The sequence below is a fragment of the Eumetopias jubatus genome, unplaced genomic scaffold (genome assembly GCF_037043125.1).
Source record: "Eumetopias jubatus isolate StellerSeaLion01/CBP00866 unplaced genomic scaffold, mEumJub1_p1.0 scaffold_3, whole genome shotgun sequence".
NCBI lineage: Eukaryota > Metazoa > Chordata > Mammalia > Carnivora > Otariidae > Eumetopias > Eumetopias jubatus.
Window position 1 is genome coordinate 163,926,022 of NW_028274809.1, and position 24,834 is coordinate 163,950,855.

The 24,834-nt window shown below is 42.6% G+C and overlaps 1 protein-coding gene across 15 annotated transcripts in view; it reads right to left on the reverse strand.

Moving 5' to 3' along the window:
• Positions 1-23,078, reverse strand: part of KCTD12 (potassium channel tetramerization domain containing 12) — an 82,002-nt gene extending 58,924 nt beyond the window's left edge. For 6 of the 15 annotated variants that reach the window (XM_088021873.1, XM_028106068.2, XM_088021872.1 and 3 more), the window contains exon 1: positions 21,274-23,073. In XM_088021873.1, the coding sequence (XP_087877999.1) occupies positions 21,838-22,821 (984 nt within the window). In that variant the 5' untranslated portion in view covers positions 22,822-23,073 and the 3' untranslated portion in view covers positions 21,274-21,837. Of the gene's footprint in view, positions 1-16,784; positions 18,225-21,273 lie in introns of those variants that run through there. The other 9 variants (XM_088021876.1, XM_088021875.1, XM_088021867.1 and 6 more) reach the window with 6 other exon arrangements.
• Between the last annotated feature and the right edge of the window lie 1,756 nt (positions 23,079-24,834).

The window sequence follows — 24,834 nt, forward strand, 5'->3', positions numbered from 1 at the left end:
AAAAAAGTTTTTACATACAGTATCTTTATTTAGGGGTGATTCTAATTGCCTTCTAATTTATATTACAACTTTTTCTTTGACCCATGGGTTACTTAGAACTTTTTTAGTTTTCACATATATTGATTTTTTTTTTCTAGACATCTTTTTGTTAGTGATTTCTAACTGAATTGCATTTGTGGTTAGAAGACATGCTCTGTATGATTTTACCATCTTAAATTTGTTTAGACTTCCATTATGATATGGAATATATCAATTTTTATAAACAACCCATCTGTTCCTAAAAAGAAATGCATTTTTTTAGTTCTTAGATGTCCTATGTGACCATTAGATCAAATCTGTTAATATATTGCTCAAAATTTTCTCTCTCCTTATTGATGTCTTTTTTTTTTTTTAAGTAAGCTCTGCACCCGATGTGGGGCTTAAACTCGGGACCCCTCAAGATCATGAGTCATATGCTCAACCGACTCAGCCAGCCAGGCGCCCTACCTTGTTGATTTTCTTGTTAACTAATTCCATTACTTACGGAGAAAGATGGGTTAAAATCTCCCACTATGATTATAGAATTGTTTATCTCCCTTCACAGTTCTGTAGATTTTGCTTTATGTATTTTGAAACTGTGTTATTTTGAGCATCCAAATTTGTTGCAACATTCAAGGGAATTAGACATGTTACCTTTATCTCTAGTAATGCTTTTTGGCCTTAAAACCTATTTTTTTTTTTAATTAATATAAGTGCATAAGCTTTCTTCTGGTGAGAATTTGCCTGATTTATCTTTTTCAATCCTTTAATCCAACCTTTCTTTATCAGATCCATTGTCTTTTAAATGATTCCATAAAACTATCACTGTAGTGTTCTAATTATAGTTTTGGCTTCCAAAATAAGATATTTACTTCTCAAAAGAAACAAGAAACAGAACTGGTATTTCTGGAATTATGGTTTGTGGTTTTGAATATCATTGGTTTGCCATGGTAAACCCTGTTCTTTCTCTGAAGACCAGTTCTTGTTTTTACTGAGCTCATGGGCTCTACTGGAAAAACATATGTGTGGGTGGATGCCAGGGCAGGAAGAGGGAAGATGTGGCCAGGAGAGGTGGTAGTGGGTATGCAATGCTAAGTGTAGGGTGGATGTGGCAAATCCAAATGCCTACGAGGGCCAAACAGCCAATTTAGGCAATTATACAAGGCAGGAGGGCACTGTCCAGACTGGGGATCACTTGCCCCTCTAAAGGCAGCTCTTTATTGTCTGTCAATCCTTACTCTGTTGGAATGTTGTCAGATCATTTTCAGAAGCACGGGAATTCTACACCAGTCAAACAAATCACATCTGTTACTTACATTTGCAAATCCTTGGCTCCACCTGCAAATCCTGGAAGAGACTGCACTTAGGAGAAAGAGAACAACTGGAGAAGGCTTTTTCCCATCCCTGCTCATCCTCCTAATTGGGCTAGCCACTCCTCTTTATGAAGAGAAATTCCTCTTAAGGAATGTAAACCTAATTCATGTCCTAGCTCTTGACAAATGGATTTTGAGGTTTTTGGCCTGGTCGGCTACCACAAGCAGCATGATATGCTGGTCATCCCTAGAGATACAAATGGGAGATGGTAAGAAGCAAGAGTGGGGCTCATGCATGAAGATGTACCAAAAAGTTGCTACCAAAACAAAATTTGAAACTTCTGGGGCCCATGCTGGCAGCCCTATGCCAACATCCAAATCTGAACTAATCTCACTAACCTCAGCCCAGGTTAGTCCAGTCTGAGAAAAAATATGGAAAAAAGAGGGAAGGAAAAGTTAAGATGTGCTCCCCAAAAAAGATATATATATGCAGGCATGTATATATACAAAATCCTTATACTTCTGCTTATTTGTTATTATTCCCAAGTAATAAAATATTAGTGAAGTATCTCCAGAAAACCTTTAGAATCTATCCTGCCACCCTGAGGAGGTGCTCTGATAACTGGACAAACAGGGTGTTCTTTACCAAAAAGAAGAAGGAGGAGAACAAGATTGAGCCCCTACTACTTACAAATCACTTTTAGCTATTTTTACGTACACTATGTTACGGAGCATCAAAACAAAACTGTGAGGTACTTCCATTTTATAGTGAGAAAACTGAAGCACAAAGAAGATAAATGACTTACGAAGGTCACAGATTTAATAAGTGTTAGTTGCCAGGACTGAAAACTAGGTTTCTTGTACGGAAATCCTGGGTTTTTCACTCTATCACACCTTCTCTGGCTGACAGTCAGATGAGAATCTCAGCTCCAGCAGCATGGTTCTTAGATAGCCTTGACTTCTGACAAAGTGTGGGAGCTGGGAGGTGCCAATGTCAAGAATTCAAAGCTGGGTGAAATCAGAAATGAACAGCAGGACTCAGCATGTAGCAAAGACAGGGCTACTGGACAGTTGCAAGGAAACAACACTTAAGTCTGATTTTTAAAACCCTGTGATTTCTCCCCTTCCCCATAACCAAATCCCCTTTTCCTCTCCTCCACACACAGACCTCACACCCACATTACTTCTCTGAACATAAAAGCCATTTTACCTCAAATTCAAAGAAACTACTTTTCTATTTCCCTTTTTAAAGTCTCCTTCCACAACCGAATCAACTATTTAATTACTTTAGCTTAGCAAACTTCAATTTTACATGAAATTATTTCACTATCCACCTTATATTTTTAGTATATTAAGATAGGTAAGTCAGTATGTATTGCCTCGGGTAAAGAGAACACACTCTCGATATAGATTAGAACATTTTGAGTAACAAAAAATTCCTTCTGCTTTAATCTAGTGTCCGCGAACAGAATCATATTTACACCTGTTTAGAAATACTGATCATATAAAGTACATATCTAGCACAGTATTCTGACACAATTTTTGACTCATCATATGGTAATTGTATTGAATTCATCATACAAGAAAACAGGGTGTTTTCTTTTAGACAGAAAATAAACAAACAACAGAGTGGATAATTAAATTAGTTCTCATTCTCTTCAACATGCACAATATAATTTTTCTCAGGGAATTGTGATAAAAGACATTTCACTAGAAAAGAAAATCCATAATTCATATGCCATCTCTGGTTAATTCTGACCGACCCTTCAGAGCAAAGCCTATAATTGTTCTTCAGCATTTTCATTATCAAAGGTTTATTTTACAAATAAAAATTATACATGTATAACCCATCTCCCAACATTGTGAAATTTAACTTATTCTTGGGATTTGTTAGAGATTTTAGGGATTCATTCTGAAGTGAACAGCTTCTCCCCATTCAAACTGATCTCAGGCCCACCTTCTTCACAATTGCTTTGTATCTCCGAAAATTCATAAAGGCTCTAATAAAACATTTAGTAGTAAAGACAGTGTCTTATTTACCTCAATCAGTATCTACCACAGTTCCTTGGAATAAATTGTGGAAGGAACAGAGAGAGCATATGAAATTGTAAGCAAGTAGGGTAGAAAAGAATTTAACTCTACCCTTCAACATTCTCCTAGGTGGTCTAAGAATCAAATTGACAGGAGACAGAAAAACAGGGAAAAAATCAAACAAAGTCTAATAATAATGTATACCTCCTGTACACATGAGAGAGACCAAGGAAAACTGAGTACCTCACTGAAATAGCTGAAGCCATCATCTTTTTTTTTTTGTTTTTTAAAGATTTTATTTATGTGACAGAGAGAGACACAGCGAGAGAGGGAACACAAGCAGGGGGAGTGGGAGAGGGAGAAGCAGGCTTCCCGCGGAGCAGGGAGCCCGATGCGGGGCTCGATCCCAGGACCCTGGGATCATGACCTGAGCCGAAAGCAGACACTTAACGACTGAGCCACCCAGGCGCCCCTGAAGCCATCATCTTAAATATCACCTCCAGCTAAAGGCAAAAGGAGGTATTGGAGTTGGGGAGTGAGTTACAGAAGCTTACCAGGAAAAGCACAGTAAAGAAGGGTAGAGTTGTTATGCAGATTTAAGCCCCCTGTCCTCTCTGTTGACAAATTTCTAATGACTTAAGAACGTCCCCTTCTTCCTGATACTAAGGAAGGAACTTACAAATGGAGATTTTTCTTACACATGTAAATGTCTCTTACTACGAGCTAACTTCTACTCAGTTTTCAGAGTTTCTCTTGCCTCTGCAGTTTCTTAAAAATAACCAGCTCAGAACAGTCAATATGCCAAAGAGGCATATCTTGGGGTGGCAAAATTTGCTCCTTTACACCCACAAACAAAATTAAGCTTTAAAAATAGATTTCCTGTACAAATGACTCACACCTATTTTGAAGAGTTCTCCCATTTCCATAGGGAAGGTACTTGGGAAAACATAATCATTTACATTTAACTGAAAATTTACTTTATAATTTTGCTATAAAATTATAAGTTTTCTAAAAACTCCTTGCTTATTGATACATTTTCACAAACACAAACACACAGCATGTATTGAAATTCTCTGCAAAAAGAAACCATTCAGTTTTCCAACTTGATTATGTCCTATCCCCTTTAAGAAGCAGTTATTGTCATATGAGAGGGTCAATGATTATAAAAAGAATTCTGTTTCTCTGGTTTTTAATAGAAAAATTCGTGAAGAGCTTTTATGAAGAGCATTTTAAAAATCTCTAGCAGTTTGTTTTATCCATTTCTAGGACCTTTAGCTAAAACCAAAAATCCATTACGTTTTCTTGAAACATTTCACTGGGCTTCACAACTTGTATAGAAATAGGTCCCCCAAGGGCCCACATTATCCTCAGTGACACCCATACTACAGTGTCCCATTAACTCCTGAGCCAGCCCAGTGAATCATAGTCAAATAACTGCAGAGGAAGTAAAGGTGAAGTCTGAGAATAGTCGAGTATAATTCCAATTCTATGGTATCTTATACAACACTATTCTATACTGATAAAATACAGTGGTTCTATCTATCTCATAGAAACTGGAATAGGAAGTAAAACAGTGAGATGATCAATGTTCAATATATAGCAGAGAATTGTTCTCTTTTCTGGAACACTGAGTCTTCTAGGTTACTTGTTCACAAATGCTTTGTCCCATGTTTGGGGATCTCTTCAAGAAGATCATTTGCCTAAACAGAAAGGACTCAGTAGAATAAATGGGTCATAGATGAGATACCAAATGAAAAATATCAAGAATGTTAATAATTTATTTCCAGAAATGAAACTCACTGACTTTGATATACCAGAATAAATAAGCAACCTGTCCAAGATCCATGGGATAGACTCTTACAGACCCTATTAGTTTCCTAAAACTGCTGTAACCAATCACCACATATGTGGTGGCTTAAAACAACAGCAATTTATTCTCTCATAGTCCAACAGCCAAATGTCCAAAATTGATTTCACTGGGCTGAAATTAAGGTGTTGGCAGGACCACATTCCTTCCAGAAGCTCTAGGAGAAAATCCTGTCCTTGCCTCTTCCAGCTTCCGGTGGCTGCACCATCCCCTGACTTGCGGCCACATCACTCCAACTTCAGCCTCACTGGTTGCATGGTTTACTCCTCTTCTGTCTGTGTTCAAATCTCCCTCTAACTCTCTCTTACAGGGACATTCGCAACGGCATTTAGGGGGACTCTGGCATAATCCAAGATAATGTCATCTCAAAATGCTTAACTCAACATCTGCAAAGACATCTTTTTCACAAGCACTGGTTCCAGAAATTAGGATGGAGATATCTCTGAGGGAAGGTGGGGAGACAATTTCAGTTTACCGTACAGACCAAGACCACAGTTCAAGAATTTAATTGTGAGTAAAGAAAATGATGGATCCTGAAACAAATAATACATTATATGTTAATAGAAATAATTTAAAAAGAAAATGATGGGGGGAAAAAACGTGAGCTTTGCAAGCCTCACATGACATCTTTCCCAAGTCCTGACTGGGTCATGTCAGCCATTTGGAGAATCGTTCAGGGGTCTCAGTCACAATGATGTTTATGAATTAATAGATTATCTGCCGTCAGACAATCATCAACCAATTGAGAAGCCAATTTCTCTGCCATTTATCGAATAATAAACATACATGTAATGGGGGGGAGCGATATTCTCCCCTGACCCTGAAGTAGGACAGAACATGTTCTCTGATTATCCCTCAATGCCTTCCAACAAAGCGTTTTAGTTTAAAAGCTGCCTGGAGACCAACAGTTTTTTGTCCACAGAATATTGTCACTGACACAGTTACAAATAAGGGAGGCAGAGTTTACTTCCAGAAAAGTCAGGTGAGGTGCTGGGAAAATGTCAGGCCAGCTTTGGTCGCTGGTGCTTACCTTTCAGCTGCTAATGTATGTAAATGATCCCATCCAGAGGCCCAGCTGTTGGATGTGGAAATGTGCTGATGAAACTAAATGGGGATTCTAGAGAATGCAAATCAAATTGTAGGCAAAATTACTGAAACACGCCAGCCCTCTTTTGAAGCATTATAGACCAACCCAAGAAAAATGACTAATGGGTAATAACACACAGTCCTGACAGGAATCATAAGCTAGGAAGGAAGTTGCATGTAAAATAATAATAAAGAATATTAAATTGCCACCAGGCCCCGCCAGAGACAGATGAAAACAGAGCAGATTCTAACCACCAGTCACTTACTCAATCCCTTTGAAAATGTCCCAGGAATCTGCAAAGAATGCTTTCACCCATATTCCCTTTCTGCTAGAAAGGCATGTTTTTTCAAGAATGTTTCCACACTGGAAAGGGCAGATAGGGGATGCCCCTCTGACAATTAGGCATCCTTCTGGCCAGTTCATCATCCTTCCTTGGGCACCGAGGTGAGATTAACAGGCTGCTTTTATCAGCTACCTGTAGAGAAAATTGTGCACTTTCCCCAAGATATCCACAGTTTAATGGATTTTCATTTCTTCTCTTATCATGTCATACCTCTCTGTCTTATATACATATAATATGAACTAATTGTTAATTGCCCATAAAACTTAAGATTATTTTTACTCCTAAGTGATTCCTTTTTATCAGAAGGCAATTTGAGGTCTTTCTGGAAGTTCAAATGCAAAGCTCTGTCACTGGTCACTAGTAAAAAGTGAGCCCCTGCCTGCCCGGCTCAACCTCCTACCAGCAAATTGCAAGTGAAACCCAGGCTCGAGGCCAGCAGCAACCCGCACAGGTTCCTGCAAAGGACAGGTAGCAAAACTCCAGGGCAGAGGACAGGCAGCCCCCAATCTCACACGGCAGCTTATTTCAGCCTTGTTCTAATCACCCTGTTTATTCCTCCTTGACTTTACTGACCTATGGGGACAGCAGTTCTTAACCCTAGCTGCACGTGAGACACATTCGGGAAATGTCTATAAACATAATTAAAGTCTCAAACCTTGCCCCAAACACGGATTGAATTGGTCTGAGGTGGGGCCCCGGCGTCAGTATTTTTTTAATTCCCTAAGTGACTCTAATGGAGCAAACAAGTTTGAGAACGCTTGTTCTACTTGCTGGCTTCCATTACTTTTGACCAGTCCTGTCTTCCCAGACTCTCTTCCACATTCACCTACCCAGGCCCACCATATTTATCCACTTCTTTTTCTAGGGCCATTTAAACTTCATTTTGCCGCCTGAAGCTGGGGTACCATCTTGCCCTTCTCCAGACTTGATACATTGCCTGGCAAGACTTCCCGTTCAATTCTATTCCATATCCTGGCTTCTCCCGGCTTGCTCCAATGGGACACCCACCAAGATCACAAAAATACCACCAGCCATCTCCCTTCTTCACTTTAGCCCATCCCAAATCTGACAAGTCACATAACCCTTTCCTCTTGGGACTCCCTAACATTCAATGCCTTGGTCCACATTTGAACCAAATGCCTTACCGTGGTATACCCTTGCCTACCTATGCATTCAGAATTATCACCATGTAGGGCCAAATAACTCTTTGTTGTGGGAGCCTATCCTGTATGTTAATAAGATGTTTAATAGTGTCCCTGGTCTCAAGACATGGCCCAATGATCCTGGGGAGGATGAAGAATTACCCCATCCCCACCCCACTGAGAACCACTCCTTGATCTGTATGTCTCATCTCCCAAACTACTTCAATCAAGTTGGTTCCTCTGCCATCTGGTATATATATTCTTCCCAGTATTAATTTTCACCCACGTTTATAATCCATTATTCTGAAGCACAGTCTTCCCCCTGAGTTGACAACCTTTAGCTCTGATTCATTTCCCAAATGATGCCAACCCCAAAGCAGCTAAGACAGATTCTCACATGCTCTGGTCATCCTTCACCCTCCTGTTGCAGATGAGCATTGGGAAAATTCTGTGGAACATATCCCAGTATAGAGTTCCAATCCATGCGATTATTCTGAAATCTTAAAACCACTACTGTGATTTTCCATTACATAGCTTTGTTGCATAAAGACCGGCCTTATGGGAGGCACCTCGGTGGCTCAGTAGGTTTAAGCATCTGACTTCAGCTCAGGTCATGATCTCAGGGTCCTGGGGTCCATCTGCATCAGAGTCCCCAGCTCAGCAGGGAATCTGCTTGTCTCTCTGCCCCTCCCCCTGCTCATTCTCTTTCTCTCTCTCTCAAATAAATAAATAATCTATTAAAAAAAAGATTGGCCTTATGTTTATAAGCCGTGCAAACACTAAATGAATTTATGTAGCAATGAGAATGTTAACAGGATATAGACCAGGACCTTTCTTTTCTTTTTTTTTTTTTTAGATCTTATTTTTAAGTAATCTCTACATCCAACATGGGGGTCAAACTTACAACCCTGAGATCAAGAGTTGCATGCTCTACCTACTGAACCAGCTAGGCATCCCAGACCAGGACCTTTCTTAACATTAGAAATGCTAAGTTAATTCCTGACTCTAAACACTCTTACCGTCCTGAACAATTATTTATTCCTGCCTCTGACTTGTGGAATGGGAATTGTAATGTTCTCGCAAAGCCCTTTGAAATTCCAAATGGGGTGGAATTTCATTTCGAGTACCAACTCTTAATTATTTGAGCTAATGGAGAGGGACAAAGCACCAAAAATAGAATATTCATATAATACAAATTTAAGCTCATACTGACACAAACATGTATTCTCAAATTTTCAGAAATTAAAAGGTTACCTAAAGTTATTGGGCAGATTTTATTGCATGATTCAGAACTCTTCCAACTGAAGAACTGCAAATATGTATGAGCATTATGTTACTGGCATAAGACAACCGGAAGAGCAACTTTCCATGGTTCTTCACTGTAATTAGAGGTGATTTCAATGTCAATGTTGGTTTGGTAGCTTTACAGTAAGAATTTTTATTCTCTTCATAATTTTCTATTTTTTTATATTATTTTCCTTAAACGCATATTATTTTTATTGTGATAAAATACGCATACAGAAAATGTACCATTTAACCGTATTTTTTAAAGATTTATTCATTTATTCGGGGGGGTGTGCACAGGTGCAATGGAGGGAGGGGCAGAGGGAGAGAACCCCCAAGCTGACTCCCTGCTCGGTGCAGGGCCCCGGGGGGCCCAGTGCCACAACCCATGAGATCATGACCTGAGCAGAAACCAAGAGTCAAAGGCTCAACCAACCCAGCCACCCAGGTGCGCACCCCTCCCCCATTTCACCATTTCTAAATATCCAGTTCTGTGGCATTAACTGCATTCACATTGATGTGCAGCCATCACCACCACCCATCTCCGGAACTTTTTTATCTTCTCCAACACCACAAATTTTTTAACAGATAGCCCCTCCCTTCTGTCTACTAATAAACTGCTAAATATCATTTCAAGTTAATTTCCAGTAGCTCTTATTGCAATAAAGGTAAGTCTACCTACAGGGTTTATACGGGTTTATTAATTTGACGTTCCTACATAAAAATAAAAAAAGAATTCTTGTCTTTTTGTAGTTATGCTTCGTACGTTCCTGCTACCCAATGCCTGACTAACCCTGTCCTCTCACCATTTCCCCTCCAGGGGAAATTAACATGCGCAAGAGCTTCCGGCTGCTTTCAACAGTACATACAGTACAGGGTGGTTGACTAGACAACTATGGTTTTGTATCTGCAAAATTAGAAAGTTATTTTTAACAAATATACTTCATTTTGCTTAAAAAATATTATGGACATTGCTTATAGGATACTAAAACAAAAGCATGCTCATTTGAGGTTCTTTGTTTTTCTTTTTAGGGTGTGTGTGTGTGTGTGTTTTAAGCCTTTGGCTTTTAGACTAAACCATTTTTGGTTTAACAGGCGCAAAGTGTTAATTACTAGGGAAGACAGAAGTTCCATAAAGCTTTACTAATAAAGTTTATTTTAGCTTCCCACAGCCCTAGCTTTATTAATAAAGTTTACTTTAGCTATACATCTCTTAAAAAGGCTATGGCAACTTCTTTGGAACATAACATACTACCCAACTATCACAAAACTCCAAACTTTGGATTGAGGAAAACATTTCTACATTGATTTTTATACTAGAACTGCAGACTCTCATTTTCTGAGAGACAAAGACTGAAGTGAATGGCACTGATAATCACTAAGCATGTCTCCAAGATCCATGTCTTTCACAGAACCACTAACAATGATCCTCATGGCACTGTAGCCCTCATTTTAAAACTTCTCGATAAGGAAACTGTGTATCACAATTAAAAAGGTGAGTTTCCCATAGTTTCTCACTACAGCAGGTGGCAATTTTAACTTCAACATTTTTAAAGAAATGACTTCCTTCTCTCTGCTCTTTCTTAATGATCATTTTTGTTTAATTTGCTGTAACTAAGTGAGAGTTAATACCGTGCTCTTAACCAGAAGTCAATGGCAGATTTATCACTTATGTCATAGAGTGGATCAAAGACAAATGTCAAAGGATTCAAGCCCCAAAGACTCTCTTCATCTGTTAGATCCAGAAACTAAAACAAAGCATTGATTTTCTTACTTATCCCCAAACTGACTCAAACCTAGAATTAAACTGTATGATGATAATCACATGAAACTTGTTTCGAGAATTGTTCTAAGATTCCGGGAAAAGGAACCTCTACATTCCAGAGGAGAAATACAACAATAAAGTTTCACTGTTATTTGTCAGAGTTCGGGCTGCTGTAACAAAATTACCATAGACTGGGGGAACTTAAGAACAAACATTTACTTCTCACTTCTGGAGGCGGGGAAGTCCAAGACCAAGGCGCTGCCAGATTTGGTGTCTGAAGAGAGGCCACTTTCTGGTTTATAGACAGCCAGCTTCCAGTTGTGTCCTCATATGGTGGAAAAGACAAGGCTGCTTTCTGGAGTCTCTTGTCTCCAGGCACCGCTCCCATTCTTGAGGGTTCCACCCTCACGAACTATTCACCCCCCAGAGGCCCCACCTCTGAACACCATCACATCAGGGATCAGGATTTCAACATGCGAATTTTGGGGGGATGCAAACATCCAGTCCATAGCACTGTTGTTGTTTCTTGCTTATATTTTAAAAGTAACACTCCCAGATGGAGCCGGCAACACTTTGACCAAATAGCAGTGACTCTGACATTAGCTCATGGAAAGTACTTAACACTTGGAACACACGTGGTTCTGAGCAGAATTGTAAGGTCGGAGCATCATGGCACACATTGATTGTTTTTAAGCTCTCGCAACTGTTGTTTTAAAAACCCACAACCCTTGCCAGCAGAACATTTGGAACCGTATACTCCAGTGTTCCAGGGAGGTCAAATTTCTTTCCTACAACTCTTAAGAGGCACCTCTTGAAACTTTCCAGTTAAGATTTTTGAAACTTTGTAATAAATACTAGCCCTGGATGAAAGCCTATAACATGGTTCTCAGTAAACTTGACTTACATCATAAAATGGAAACATTGTCAAGATGTGGGGTTTTGGAGCACCTGCCACCTAATAACTATTCAGAGAAAATACCCACATTACTTTAGGTCTTTTTGTAACCTTTGTGACTTTCAAATCATATAGAAGGGTAGTCATTTCTATTGATTTATGAAACTAGTTATAATTTCTCAAAAAATGTATATGTATAGAGGCATTATTGATTCTTAGTAGTATTACCAAAAAAAAAGTAAAGAGCAAATTTTAAGTTTGTTCTTTTTCTCCCTAATACCTAAAACAGGATGAATGAACATGAGCATTCATTCATTTATTCAACAAACTTTTATTGATGACCTATTATGGGCTAGGTACTGTGTTGAGCCCTGAGGCGAATATAAAGAAATAAATGTTCCCCCCATCCCCCATAAATGGGTAAATCAATGTCAAGGCTAAGTGAAGATTAAAACCACAGCATATAAAGTAGAAGCAAGCAGCCCAAGTCACCAGGGAGCCTAAACCCCCAGTCAATGTCCTTCACATTCCTCTCGCTCGAAACTGTGGTTTCATTCAGTGCTTTTCAAAGACAGATAAAGCCTGAACAAGAAGATACTTCTACTGCCCTTTTCCTTCTATATACAGAAATGAGGGCTTGTTCTAACCTTAGATTCTCTCCCTCACCCACTTGGAAAGTAGAATGGAGAGAGGGAATGAATTAATGAGGAACAATTTGTAAATCACTTGGGAAATGTTGACTGTTATAAAACAAAGGGGAAGTCCAAATAACTAACTTTAGAATCTGTCATTACTGTGGTTCATCTTTTTTTTTTCTTGTTCTTATGCTTTAATTTTGCTTGGACTTCAGTTTTGCACATAAATGAATAAAAACACAACATGTCCTCAGTCAGGTTAGAATGGTCATCGTTTCTCCATCACGACCAAGAGCAATAGTCCTCTTTAATCCTCTCTTCCCTTCACCCATGTCAAGGCAAGTCCAGGGGAGTGGGACCCCCACTTGATCCAGGAAGCCCCTTTGGGTGCTCTCCCCACCCCGCCTCCCACCCCACCTCCGGCTCCACAATCCTGTGCTCCATCTTTTTCCCTTTGAAAAACAGGGGGAGAAATCACTCTGAGTAGCTATCAAGGGTATTTAAAAGAACTGTGAGGGAAAGGTAGTGTTCATAAAACTCTAGACATGCAAAGTGTATAAGGCCCAACAGTGCTGTTTTCCATGATTTCTGGTAGTGTCAGAAGTAAAGGCCCTTCACCTGGCCAGTCTACCACTTTGCTCTCCACTGTTGAAGGTAAAGAAGACATACCTGAAAGGAGATTGTTGTGTCTCAAATATATTAGGGACTCAGGGAATGACCGTTGAAGCTGAAAGGATGCGTTGGTGTTTCCGAGTTCTTGATGTACTATAACAGGTGCTCAGTAAAGTGCCTACTAAATACTTAGGTCTCTCAAAGACTCCATAAAATGTCTCTCGATTCTCAGATCTAGGGATTAACAGAAGAATTCCTCATTCAAACATGGTGCTCCCAATACATTGCAAGCAAATCTCATAGAAAACTGCGTGGCCTGAGAGGTTCAAAGAGAGGAGAAAGGTGAACAAAACCCTACCCACCCTCGCAGCTGGGTGCTCTGCCATGTGGCTCAATGTACATAAACTTGACCCCATACACAGCTGCCTAACTGGTTTCCAACTCCCTAGGCTCATCAAGCCATCCCCCACGGAGCTCCCAGTGGTCTTTGAAAAAGTGGCACTATTTTTTATTATTTCATACCTTACTTAAAATTCTTAAAATTCTTCAGTAAACACTAACATCTATCTTTTAACACAGTCTATGAGGGTCACCCTGATCTGGCTCTTACTACCACTCCAGCTTTTTAGTTGGTTGGCTGGTTGTTTTTTTTGTTTTTGTTTTTGGGGGCAGAGGGCTTTTTTTTCCCCCATGAGGTTCTGGTTTTCGCTGTGTTCAGGTGTTAGAAGCAGCCCCCCGCCCTTCTCTCCTTTACCTTTAAGCCTCCGTGCTGGCACAACCTCCTCCCGGAAGCCTAAGGCTGAGTCAGGTATCCCCCTTTCTTTCCCCAGCAATTCCTCAGACTATCCTAACCCTGCACCTCCAAGTTATTTTGTTATTATTTGGCTCCCTTCTAATGCCCATTACTCACAGATTGGCACAGTCTGGCCCATAGTGGGTGCTCAAGAGATTTTGAATAAATGAATGAATCCCGGATGGCTGTGCCTGAGAAAAAGTTGCAGCAGCCAAGTTAAGAATTAATGGCCTAAAGTGGCCCCTGAGTGCCTCCTTTCTACCTCGCCCCACAGCCCACTCTTAGGGGGGGTCTGTGATTGGAAGAGAGGTGCATTCTGGCCCCAAAGGGAGACTGACCTTGAAACTTCTTATGTGAACAGAATAGAGCTGAGAACTTAAGAGGTTAACATTTCGGTTAACCTCTGAGCCTGGGTGGCTCAGATGGTTAAGCATCTGCCTTCCTCTCAGGTGGAATCTCCAGGTCCTGGGATTGAGCTCAGCAGGGAGTCAGCTTCTCCCTCTGCCCCTCCCTTGTTCTCTCTCTCTCTCTCTCCCCCTCCCTCCCTCTCCCTTGGTCTCTCTCTCTCTCAAATGAATAAATAAAATCTTTAAAAAAAAAGAGGTTAACATTTTCTCTAAACTATTCATCAAGAAACAAGCCCAGCATATACCTGCAGAAATTCTCAACCCCACCACCAAGTTGTTAATGACAGAGGAGGGTGAACTGTCCCTAAGATTTGACAAGTTCAAAATATCTTTTTTTTTTTTAAGTTCAGAGTATCTTTAATGTTTTGGGTTCTCTCTCTCTCTTTTTTTTTAAGATTTTATTTATTTATTTCACAGAGAGAGACACAGCGAGAGCAGGAACACAAGCAGGGAGAGTGGCAGAGGGAGAAGCAGGCTCCCCACTGAGCAGGGAGCCCGATGTGGGGCTCGATCCCAGGACCCTGGGATCATGACCTGAGCCGAAGGCAGTCGCTTAACGACTGAGCCACCCAGGCGCCCCTTGGGTTCTCTCTTTGAAGTTCTTGTAAATTTATCATTTTTTCCATAAGATAAAACAGATTTTTTGTAAATTGCCTGCCAATTAAATGACTTAATTTCCCAAATCAAATATACACATCTGTTAGTCCAACTGATATTCCAGAAAGGGCCCCGTATGTATTCTATAGCTTCCCATCCTTTTCCAACTCCCCCCAGAGAAAACATTATGACATTATGGCTCCTCTTTGTATATTATATCCCTAAAAACCAAGTGTCAGCCATACTTCATGGGGGAGGAAAAAAACCCTAGACTAAAAATGGAATAAGGATAACCTTCAGAAATAGAAAAATGGGGGGCCTGGGAGGGAGGACTTGTCCTCAGTATGAAGGCCACATAAAACTTCACACTTGTAGATCCAATGATTCTAGAGTTACTCCATCTACCACCATCCCCATTCCCTTGAGAGCTCCCAATGAATCCTTGCATTTCCGTAGACACTACAGGAGAAAACAGTGACTACAGGTGATGTATCTCTTGGCATCACTTCATACAAAAAAGAGTCATAAAGGGGGGCCTGGGTGGCTCAGTCCTGCTCGGCGGGAAGCCTGCTTCTCCCTCTCCCACTTCCGCTGCTTGTGTTCCCTCTCTCGCTGTCTCTCTCTGTCAAAGAAATAAAATAAAATCCTTAAAAAAAACCAAAAAAGAGTCATATATTTGCACATATGTGAAAAGATATTCAATACAGCACTCTTTGGAGTAGAAACAAAAAACCTGAAAACTTAAATGCCCATCAAGAAAGGACTGGTGAGATAAATGACACACTTCCAGACAATGACCCATCATGCACAGTATCCCGTAGCTAGCAAGCAGAATGAGGTCGATCCTTGCTACACGTTCACCCATGCACTGCATGAGCTCCAAAGAAGAAAGCAGGGCACAGGACAGGTATAATTCCTACTGAATCGAAAAAAAGGGAAGAATATATATATTCATTATATGTAGGATGTCTCTGTAAAAATATACAAATGGTTCCCCCTGGGGGGGAAAAAAACCCTCCAGGGGTTACTGAAGGAGGGAGATTGACTTGTTATCATATACAAAAATTATATTGCTTAAATTTTTCACATAAACTTTTCAAAAACCAAATTGTTTATGTGTATTTGTACATAAACACACACACTTTCAAAACAAAAGCTATCTAGAGGAAATACAGGCAAAAGCAAAGAGGAAGGGCGAAGCCTGGCTCACTCTGCACGCGCACTCCCGGCTTCCGGTACCACTGCCTTCAGCTTGGCTGGTTTCTCAGTCCAGAAGGCACTGTGCTCTCTTTCAAGAGGAGTGTCACCAATGATGGAGGGGATGCAGGAAAGAGACCCTATCATAAAAATGCAGATCTTCTCCCAACATTCTTTGGAAATTTAACTTCATGAATTGTACTTTTAATTAAGGCATGTCTCAAAGTTTCTATTTCTTTTTCCCTATGAACTTTTTCTTTGAGAGAGACAGAGAGAGAGCAAGTGTGAGCCAGGGAGGAGCAGCAGGAGAGAGAGAGGGACAGAATCTTAAGCAGGCTCCATGCCTAGCACAGAGCCCAACACAGGGCTCGATCTCAGGACCCAGAGATCATGTAACCTGAGCTGTAATCAGGAGTCAGACACTTACCCAAATAGCCACCCAGGCGCCCCACCCCCTCCACAAACTTTAAAAGGCATCTCTACCTTCATTCCCCACGTTCAAAACAATTTGCAATATGCTGCTAAGACTGAGGTCAAAGAAAATGTGAAGAACTCTTCCTCCACATTGAGTACCAATCCACCTTGACAATTCGCATTCTTGGCAAGAAACTCTGGGGGAAAAGCCTGTTCCCTCCTAGCCAAGCGGGCCAATTACACAGAGAGGAGGTCTTCTGATGGCGTAATGCTCATCATCAGCCCCACAACAACCTGGGAAGCATTCATTCCCACTCCTTAACCCCTTAAATGAAATCAGACCAGTGTTCAAGCCAATCCATACCCAGGAGCCAAAAGGAATAATTAAAGGAGTGAATGTTTTATTCTCTAGTGTTTAATAGAATACATAACAAGTCACATAATCAATGATTCATTACTTCACACACAGGGAGGAAAACAGTATCAAGTAGGTCTATTATACAACTGGTTGTGAACAGGGAGAACAAAAATCTCTAGAGCATTTGGATGGTTGAAGAAATTCTCACTTAAAGTTTGGGCTCGTCTGAATTGTCTTTTTTAAAATACAGAGGGGGGTTTTTTTTCTTGGCTTTCTGTTTCATTAGAAAAGTCTGATAATCGTTATGATTTTTTTCCCTTCCCCTTCTACTTTGAGAAAATGGTTCAGTGATACATATCACTTAGCATATAATGTTTTTAACAATTGCATAATCCTGGGGAGCTCTGTGGAAATCTTAGATTGTTTGGCAGATAAGAGTTTTTCATATGTAGGGAAAAATTTAAATAACATATAATTTATGTCTTTAAAATTAACATCCACAATGGACGTCTTAAACTTTCGTCATTAAATGTCACTAATGATGGGTAAGTGATCACAAACGAATTATCATTTGTACTCAATAATAATGGCAAAATTCACTTGCCTATAAAGTCACAAAGACAGTTGTATAATAGTTTACATTACAATTAATGCTCACATACCTCAAAATACATTTAAAATACAAAAAAACTTGGCCTGTGGGGAAATAAAACACAAAATGTGTAAGGTGACAAGGATTCTTGATCAACTATTCATCATCCTACCACACAAGATTAAACTCTAGTGTAAATTGTCTGCTTGGATTTCTTCCATCTAAGTTTCAAGGTCCCCAGTAGAGAATCTAAATCTTCAAATTCAAAGATCTTTAAGATTTTTATTGTCCAAAATTGTGACAAAGAAAAGTTAACTTCAACATAACTTGTTTCTGACTCTAGGAAACCCTGCATAAGGTACTATAGCCACTGAAAACCCAAGAGTATTTTATTTATTCTCAAAAGACAGACTTACGTCATCTAAGAAAACTAATTCAGTTTTTAAATGAGTTATCATAAGGAAAAAACAAAAGAAATTCCAAAGGATTTACTCTGCTAAGTTTACAATAAAAAATACTCAGTTTACTATTTTAGAAATTTAAGTCAATTGAGTAAAGTACTTATGATTGAGACTATAAAAGAAATTCTTACAGAATTCAACCCGTCCAGTCAATACTTTTCTAAAATCTTGCACCATAATTTAGCATTTTTCATGTGGAGTACAAAATGTTTTGAATATTAGATTAGAATTTACCATAATTTAAAAAGTAAAAAATTACCAAAGCTTCACCTTACATGGCTTCAATGTAGTAACACTCCATGGAAAAGTCCAATAAAAATTGAATATGTTATGAGCATTGCCAGTCGCCCATTTTTGTCTGAGAATTCAGATTATGCATTTCCTCAGAGAAATAACAGGCCCCATATATGGATCTGGTTTGAAAGAGAAGACAATTTTGGCTAGTATTACAAATTTTCACTTTGCTATCAATGCCAAAAAAAAAACAAAACAAAACAAAAAACCACCACCACCATCACCACAAAAAAAGAAACACAAGAATAAAAACAGTACTGAAAGGGAAAAAAAATGTCTAAGTCTCACACCTCCAAGGAGTATTTTCTACAACGTACAATTTGAAAAATTAGACTGACTATGGTTCATGGTCTACATGTATTAAAAAACAGGCGACTTATCCAATACCTGGTGCAAAAGCACTGAGCATGGTACCTGTGTTTTTAACCACCACTGTCAACAATTCTTTTTTTTTTTAATGAAATTTGTTAAATCTCATGTCACTCCCTGGTACTTATGAACAAAATAGTCATTAAAGCCATGGTAAATGCACACTACACTGGGTCAGCTTCCTGCAGTCATAATTATCTGAATCATTTATAACATTCTCCCAGGTTATTTGAATGGTATCTTTGGAGGGCTTACTCGTATGGACCCTCGATATCCCATCCAAGCTCAGAGGTGACCACCGACACTCCAGCCCACTTTGTAGACTACCAAGGGTCCTTCTGTGGCCCACGGCACATGGAAGAGAGGGAACCCCAAAGCACCTATGCTAAGTCACCTCACCACAGTTATAGGATCCACCCAGCATAGAATGAGTTTCCTACCCAGCCTTTACTTTGGGCTAAAAGTAGAGTATTTTCATTTTTCGACAGCCAACCTTAGAGTGGACAGTCATCCCTAGGAACAGAAGTCAGTTTAGGTCTCTAACCATTTAAATTCCCAGTCTTTGACGGGATGAAAGGGGTAGGGGAGCACTGCAGGGAAGCCAGGGTGTGTGGGGAAGTTAAGATCCGTATGCCCAATGAAGTGGAACAGCTCAACTCAAAGTTTTACGAGATAAAATTCATTAAGACTTGAATGGCACAAACAAAACTTCAGCAGTTTCCCATGACTCCCGGAGCGGTGCAGATTTAACAGGGAAAATCAGAATCCCAGAGTCTTGCCATCTGTCAGTGGATTTGATCTGTCCTAAAATGTTCTCAAGTATGTGTTTTTTGTCTCACAATCTAAGAGAACACCATATAGCATGGAGAAATCTCTGTGGCACTGTTTTGTCCAGAAAGCGACTTTGCTAAATCATTTCAGGCTTGGAACAGAGATAAGCTCTGTTGCATCACCTACTCTGAGAACACACCCAACTTCCTGGATTTCTGCTTCCATTTCTCTTACAATTACAGTCTTCATACATAAAGCTAACTTTACCTTTCTAAAAATGTAACTCCAATGAAAAGACTTCAAATCTTTGTTTACCAATTAAAAAAAAATAGAATTAGTGGGTTAAAAATACAGGTACCTCGATCTTAAGTGGACAGTTAATGGACACATTATTAGTACATAACTAATAGCCAGGAAAAAAGTATGGAGCAAACTCAGTTTTAAAACTATGTATTTTTTCCTAACCCGGTGTCCCCAGAGACAAAGATCTAAGAAACTCATGAAAACATGTTGCTTTAGTATATACACCATCTGATGCACGTTACTGGGGGTAAATATAGGAAATCTTTTCGCATTAGTAAATGAATTAAAAAACTAAATGATTCGTGTAAAATGTTTATATATGGTATATACAGATTGGATCACATGAATCTAAGAAAAAAACTGTTCCAATTCTTAGTATCTGTTATGGACATAGTAAGATACAGTACAAGATTCATTTTTAAAAAGAAGAAAAATAGCACTAATTTGAACACTGAAAACGACTCTTACAAAATCTTTAAAAACATACTTCAGAGAAACTACTAAACCAATGAAAAAGGAAAGGCTTCTCCGTCATCACAGAATATCCAAAGGAGCCACACAGCATGAAAGACAAGGATTTACTTCCCTTCACCTAAGGTGTAGACAGGATATGCAGTGGGAATTTATTCCATGTTAGAGTAAAGGTATAAGGCAACCAGGTCTCCTTCTGTTTCTCTTGCATTTACCTAAAACACTATTTTATTGCTCGGCCCACTTGTAAGTACTTTTTCACCTTCGTTTAAAAACATGTCATTGTACAACTACCTACAGATGGGCAGCCCTTGGTGCTTCTATGGCTCTGCAGCTGTCACCCAAAAAGATTCCACCTTCATTTTAAACCATCTGCAGGAAAGAAAGGGCATTTTCAGGATTTCGGGGTTTGCCCAGAAGTCAACACTGGCTGGGTTTGAAGAAAATACGGATTTTTAAGAAGAGATCTTAAGTTTAACCAAAATCAAACAGATTTTGCTTGTTAATACATCTTAAAATCAGGATTTATAATCAACAAGAAAATAAAGTTTAAAAAAAAACGAAACTAAAGTTCAAAAACTACTGGGTAACTCTTTGGTTATGTAAGTATCAGCAACTTCTAAGTTTCGACTCAAAACAGTTAGTTCATTAAACTGCCAGATAAGAGTGGATCTGTTATTAATCTTTATAAAATGCTTTGCATGTTTGTGTGTACTATTTTTTTAAATGTGCGTGTACTCGAACGGATGGCACAAACTTCCACCTTTCAAATAATAAATGAATGTGTCTGCTCCTCCCTTCCCACCCCTTCACCCCTCCTTCCTCCCTCCCCATCCCACCCCCCCAAGTCTTATGAGCTAAGGTCCTACTGCCATTCACTGCAAGAATATGGGCTTTCTTAATACCCACGACGTGCATTACTACTCCCCAGCTCCGTTTACAGTCACGGCCAGGTGACTTCCCGCAGTGCTTGGTGACCTGGGCTGTCTGGCCCTTCCGGCGTCAGCACTCTTGCTCCCTCCCGCCAGGAAGGGCGGCCATGTCGACCAGTCGAACTAAGCGCATCAAGCGCTGGAGCCAAGGAGAAAGGATGCCTCCTAACGCAGGAGAGTGACTTTATACAAGTTTAAGCCACAGGCGAAGATCTTTCATTGTGCACGGAAGAGATAGGATCCTTCATTGTGCCAGCACTAGATTCTTTTCCTACTTCTACCTGTAACTTGTCAAAACTTTAGTCATTTTGTAGTCACTGACCTGCCTCCACGGGATCCTAATTCCAGGTCCAGAGTCTTCCATCCAGCCCTCTAAAACTCTACCTTTAAAAAGGGTCAAAAGGTTACATAATGACCTTTTAAAACACTATTCCCAGTGTTCTCAATTCTGATCTCTTAAGCCTCGAATGAGTCAAAAGGGCTTGGGATTTCAATCTTCTACACACTGGACAGGGTCCAATCAGGTTCTGAACAATTCTGCCATCCCCAGGTACTTGGTAACTTTGTGGCCACACTGCCCCCATTAGATCCAGACTGAAGGACAATTCAAGGGAGGGGTGGTGTGAGTCAGGGGACAGAGGAAGCAATGGGGGGGGGGCATCTAGGCTCTCTCGGTTAGCGGGGTCCAAAGAAGACGAAGAAGCCGAGAGGATCTGCGGCTGCAGGTTCTCAAGTGGGGGGGCGGGGTGAGTGGGCCTGGCCCAGCTACTAAAGCTGGGAGGCAGGGGAATGGAAAGGCGTGGGATAGGAGGGGAGATCTATAATCCTCTCCTTGGCAGGAAGGAGGGGAATGGGAGAGCTGGAGCCGCGAGGGGGTCTGGGGAGCTCACTCCCTGCAGAAGACGTACTCCGTGTAGCTGGTCCAGATCTTGTCCTCGCTCTGGTCGGTGCTGCTGGCGAAGGCGCAGGTGCCCGTGGAACTGCACGCCACCATGTGAAAGCCCGACTCGGACAGCTTGTCGAAGGCCTGCTCCAGGAAGTTGAACTTGAGGTAATAGCGAGAAGTGTAGCGCTCGGGAGGCCGGTCCGGATCCCGGCTCTCATTCAGGGTGTCGCCGAACACCTCCTTGGCCAGCGACGTCTTGCCGCACACGGTGATGCGTGCCACTCGCCGGAACTTGGCGTCCGCCTGCGCGTCCCGCCCGATAGTGTAGGAGCCGCGGTAGCCGATGGTGATGTAGCCGGAGCGCCGGCTGCCGTCCAACGACTGGGACGGCGTGAGCAGCGGGCCCGCCGCACCCCCGGACGGGCTGCGGCTAGCCAGCTCCAGCGTGGGCGACGGCGCCCCGGCCGACGAGCCCTCTTGCTGCTCGGGCTCCGCGTAGCCGAGCGGCAGCAGCTCGTCGCCCAGCGAGCCCTCCTTCTGCACCCCGCGCCGCGAGTGCGGCGGCGGCGGCCCGGGGCCGGGCTGCTGGGGCGCCCCGAGGCGGCGCACGAGCTCGGGCAGCTCGAAGTACTCGGCCTCGCGCTGCAGCCGGCTACGCTCGGGGAAATAGTCGGGCAGCACAAGCTGCAAGTCCCGCAGGTAATCCAGGATGTAGCGGAAGAGGAAGCCGTCTCGGTCCAGAAAGAAGCGGCCTTTGCTGTCCCGGGCCAGCTCCTGCGGCTGCTGCTGCGTGAACATGCGCCAGAGCAGCGAGTCGGGCACCGACACCACCGTGCAGCGCCGGGTCACATACACCTGGCCCCCCACGTTCAGCTCCACGATATCGGGGAAGAGCGGCGGCTCTGCCGAGGAGGACGACGAGCCGCTGCCACCCCCGCCTCCGCCCCCGTTGGGTAATCCACGTGTGCTGTCCGCCAGAGCCATGGCAAAGAGGTGGCCGGTCTGGGGTGGTGGCAGGGAGCGGGGCCGCGCGCCGAAGCCGCCGCCGCCTTTGTCGGACGCTGGCTCAGCCCCGCGCTCCGGCCGCCGCCGCCGCCGCCGCGAGCCGCGCAGAGCCCCCGAGAACCCCGGTGCGCTCAGCCCGCCTCACCCGCGCGCTCCAGGCGAGTGTCGGGTCTCGGTCGGCGCGCGGCTTAAGTAGGGCCGCCAGCTCCGGCGCCGCGGCGCGCAGGAGGCGGGGGCGGCCACCGAGCGGCGGAGCCTTGCTCCCCCGGGCGGGGGGTGGGGGGGACGGCGGAGCGGGGAATCGATTTGCATCCTAAACGCTGACGCCGCGCCCGGCTGCTGGCTCCACCCCGGCTTGCGCGCGTCGGGGGCGACCCGACTCCCCAATCGCCCCACCTCCACCTCGCCGGGCCCGCGCTCGAACCCTTTCCGCTCCCGCCCAACTTTCTTCCCTTCCAAGATGGACAGAGCCTGGGACGGGCCGCTTCGGAAGACGAGCTTCCTTCGGAGGGGCAGTCACTGCACCCTCTCCCCTCCTAATCCCGCCTGGAAGGAGGACGTAAACTTTTCGGCTCCCCCCGCCCGGGCAGCAGAAAAGTGCGCGGCCGCCTCGGCCCGGTCGCCTCAGGAACTGGCCGCTTTAAACACTGGGGCTGTGGCGCTGCCCTGGTCGGTTGTGTTGTTGCTGAAAGTCCTCAACAGCCGGCAACAATCTGGAGGGAGGAAGGGGCCGCCCCAGTCCGGAGGCGGCCAGATAGTGTTGACGTTAACGAGTAGCCTCGAAAAAGCCCGAGAAACAAAAAACTCACCTCACTCTCCAGCCGTAGAACTGTCACCGATAGTTAATTTTCTGGGTGAAGAGGCAAACTCATTGGTTGAGAGACCTCAAGGTAGGAGGAAATGAGCTGCAGTGGCCACGGGAGAACTTGGGTGCGCTCGGTGGCGCGTTCCCCTGAGGATGGAGGCCGAAGTAACCAATCCGCCTCCCGCGCCCTTTCAGCCTTCGCTGAATCTCGCCGCAAAACAAGGAGGTTTTACGGATCTAACGTAATTTGGAAAAACCACCTTTCAGCCCCTGCGTGTTTCTCCTCCCGAAGGTCCAGGTGCGCCTGCTCTCTCGTGCACCGCGGTCATTCCAGGCCGTCCTCTGTCTCAGGGCCTTTGTACTTGGGAAGGCCTTCCCTACATCCCACCTGTGCTGTAACTCCTCCCTCCACGTTTGCATTCATGGGGCACGCGGCAGCCCAGAGCACTCCTTCTCCCGCACCGCCCCAAGCCTTCCCTGGCTTCCCAGGCCGAGGAGCCCTCTGGATCGCTCCCTCCACGTGCCAGCCTACCCAGGCCCAACACATTCTGAAATTTCTTATTTGTGGTGATTATCTGACCCTGACTTCGGAAAGTAAAATATAGCGCTACTGAGCACTACAGAACGAGGACAGAAGAGAGGGCGGTGAAGGATGTTAAGAAATCACCGTGTCAATGACTACGTGTTGTGCACCTCTATTTGCCAGCGCCAGATCGTGAAGAATGCAAGGTTGAATCTGATCCACAGCGCTTTCCGTGTAGCCCAGTAGGCAAAGGGTCAGAAGTCTGAGCAGTTGTCAGATCAGTTTGAAGTATGGACCGTCAGGATAAATCAGGGGAGATCTTTGTTCTCGATAAAAATGTTTACCCTTGTTGTAACTACCCAATGAGCTTTACAATCTTCTCATGGGTAAGTGTCATTTTTACTTTGAAATGTTTATGTCTGCTGAACAATTATCTCATTCATGTCAGAATGCTGAAATATGATCAAGCCCCAAACCAGCTCACTTAATTGCAAGTACAGACTTTGATACTGAATATATTTGACCGTTCTTTTTTTGTTTGTTCTTTGGGAGAAATAATAGATGACACAAAAAGTCCCAAGTTCCAATGTTGAATTTCTAGATGGTTGTGCTACTATTTGGCATATCAGTGTCACGAGACTGACAAAACCAGTCTCTTTTCTAT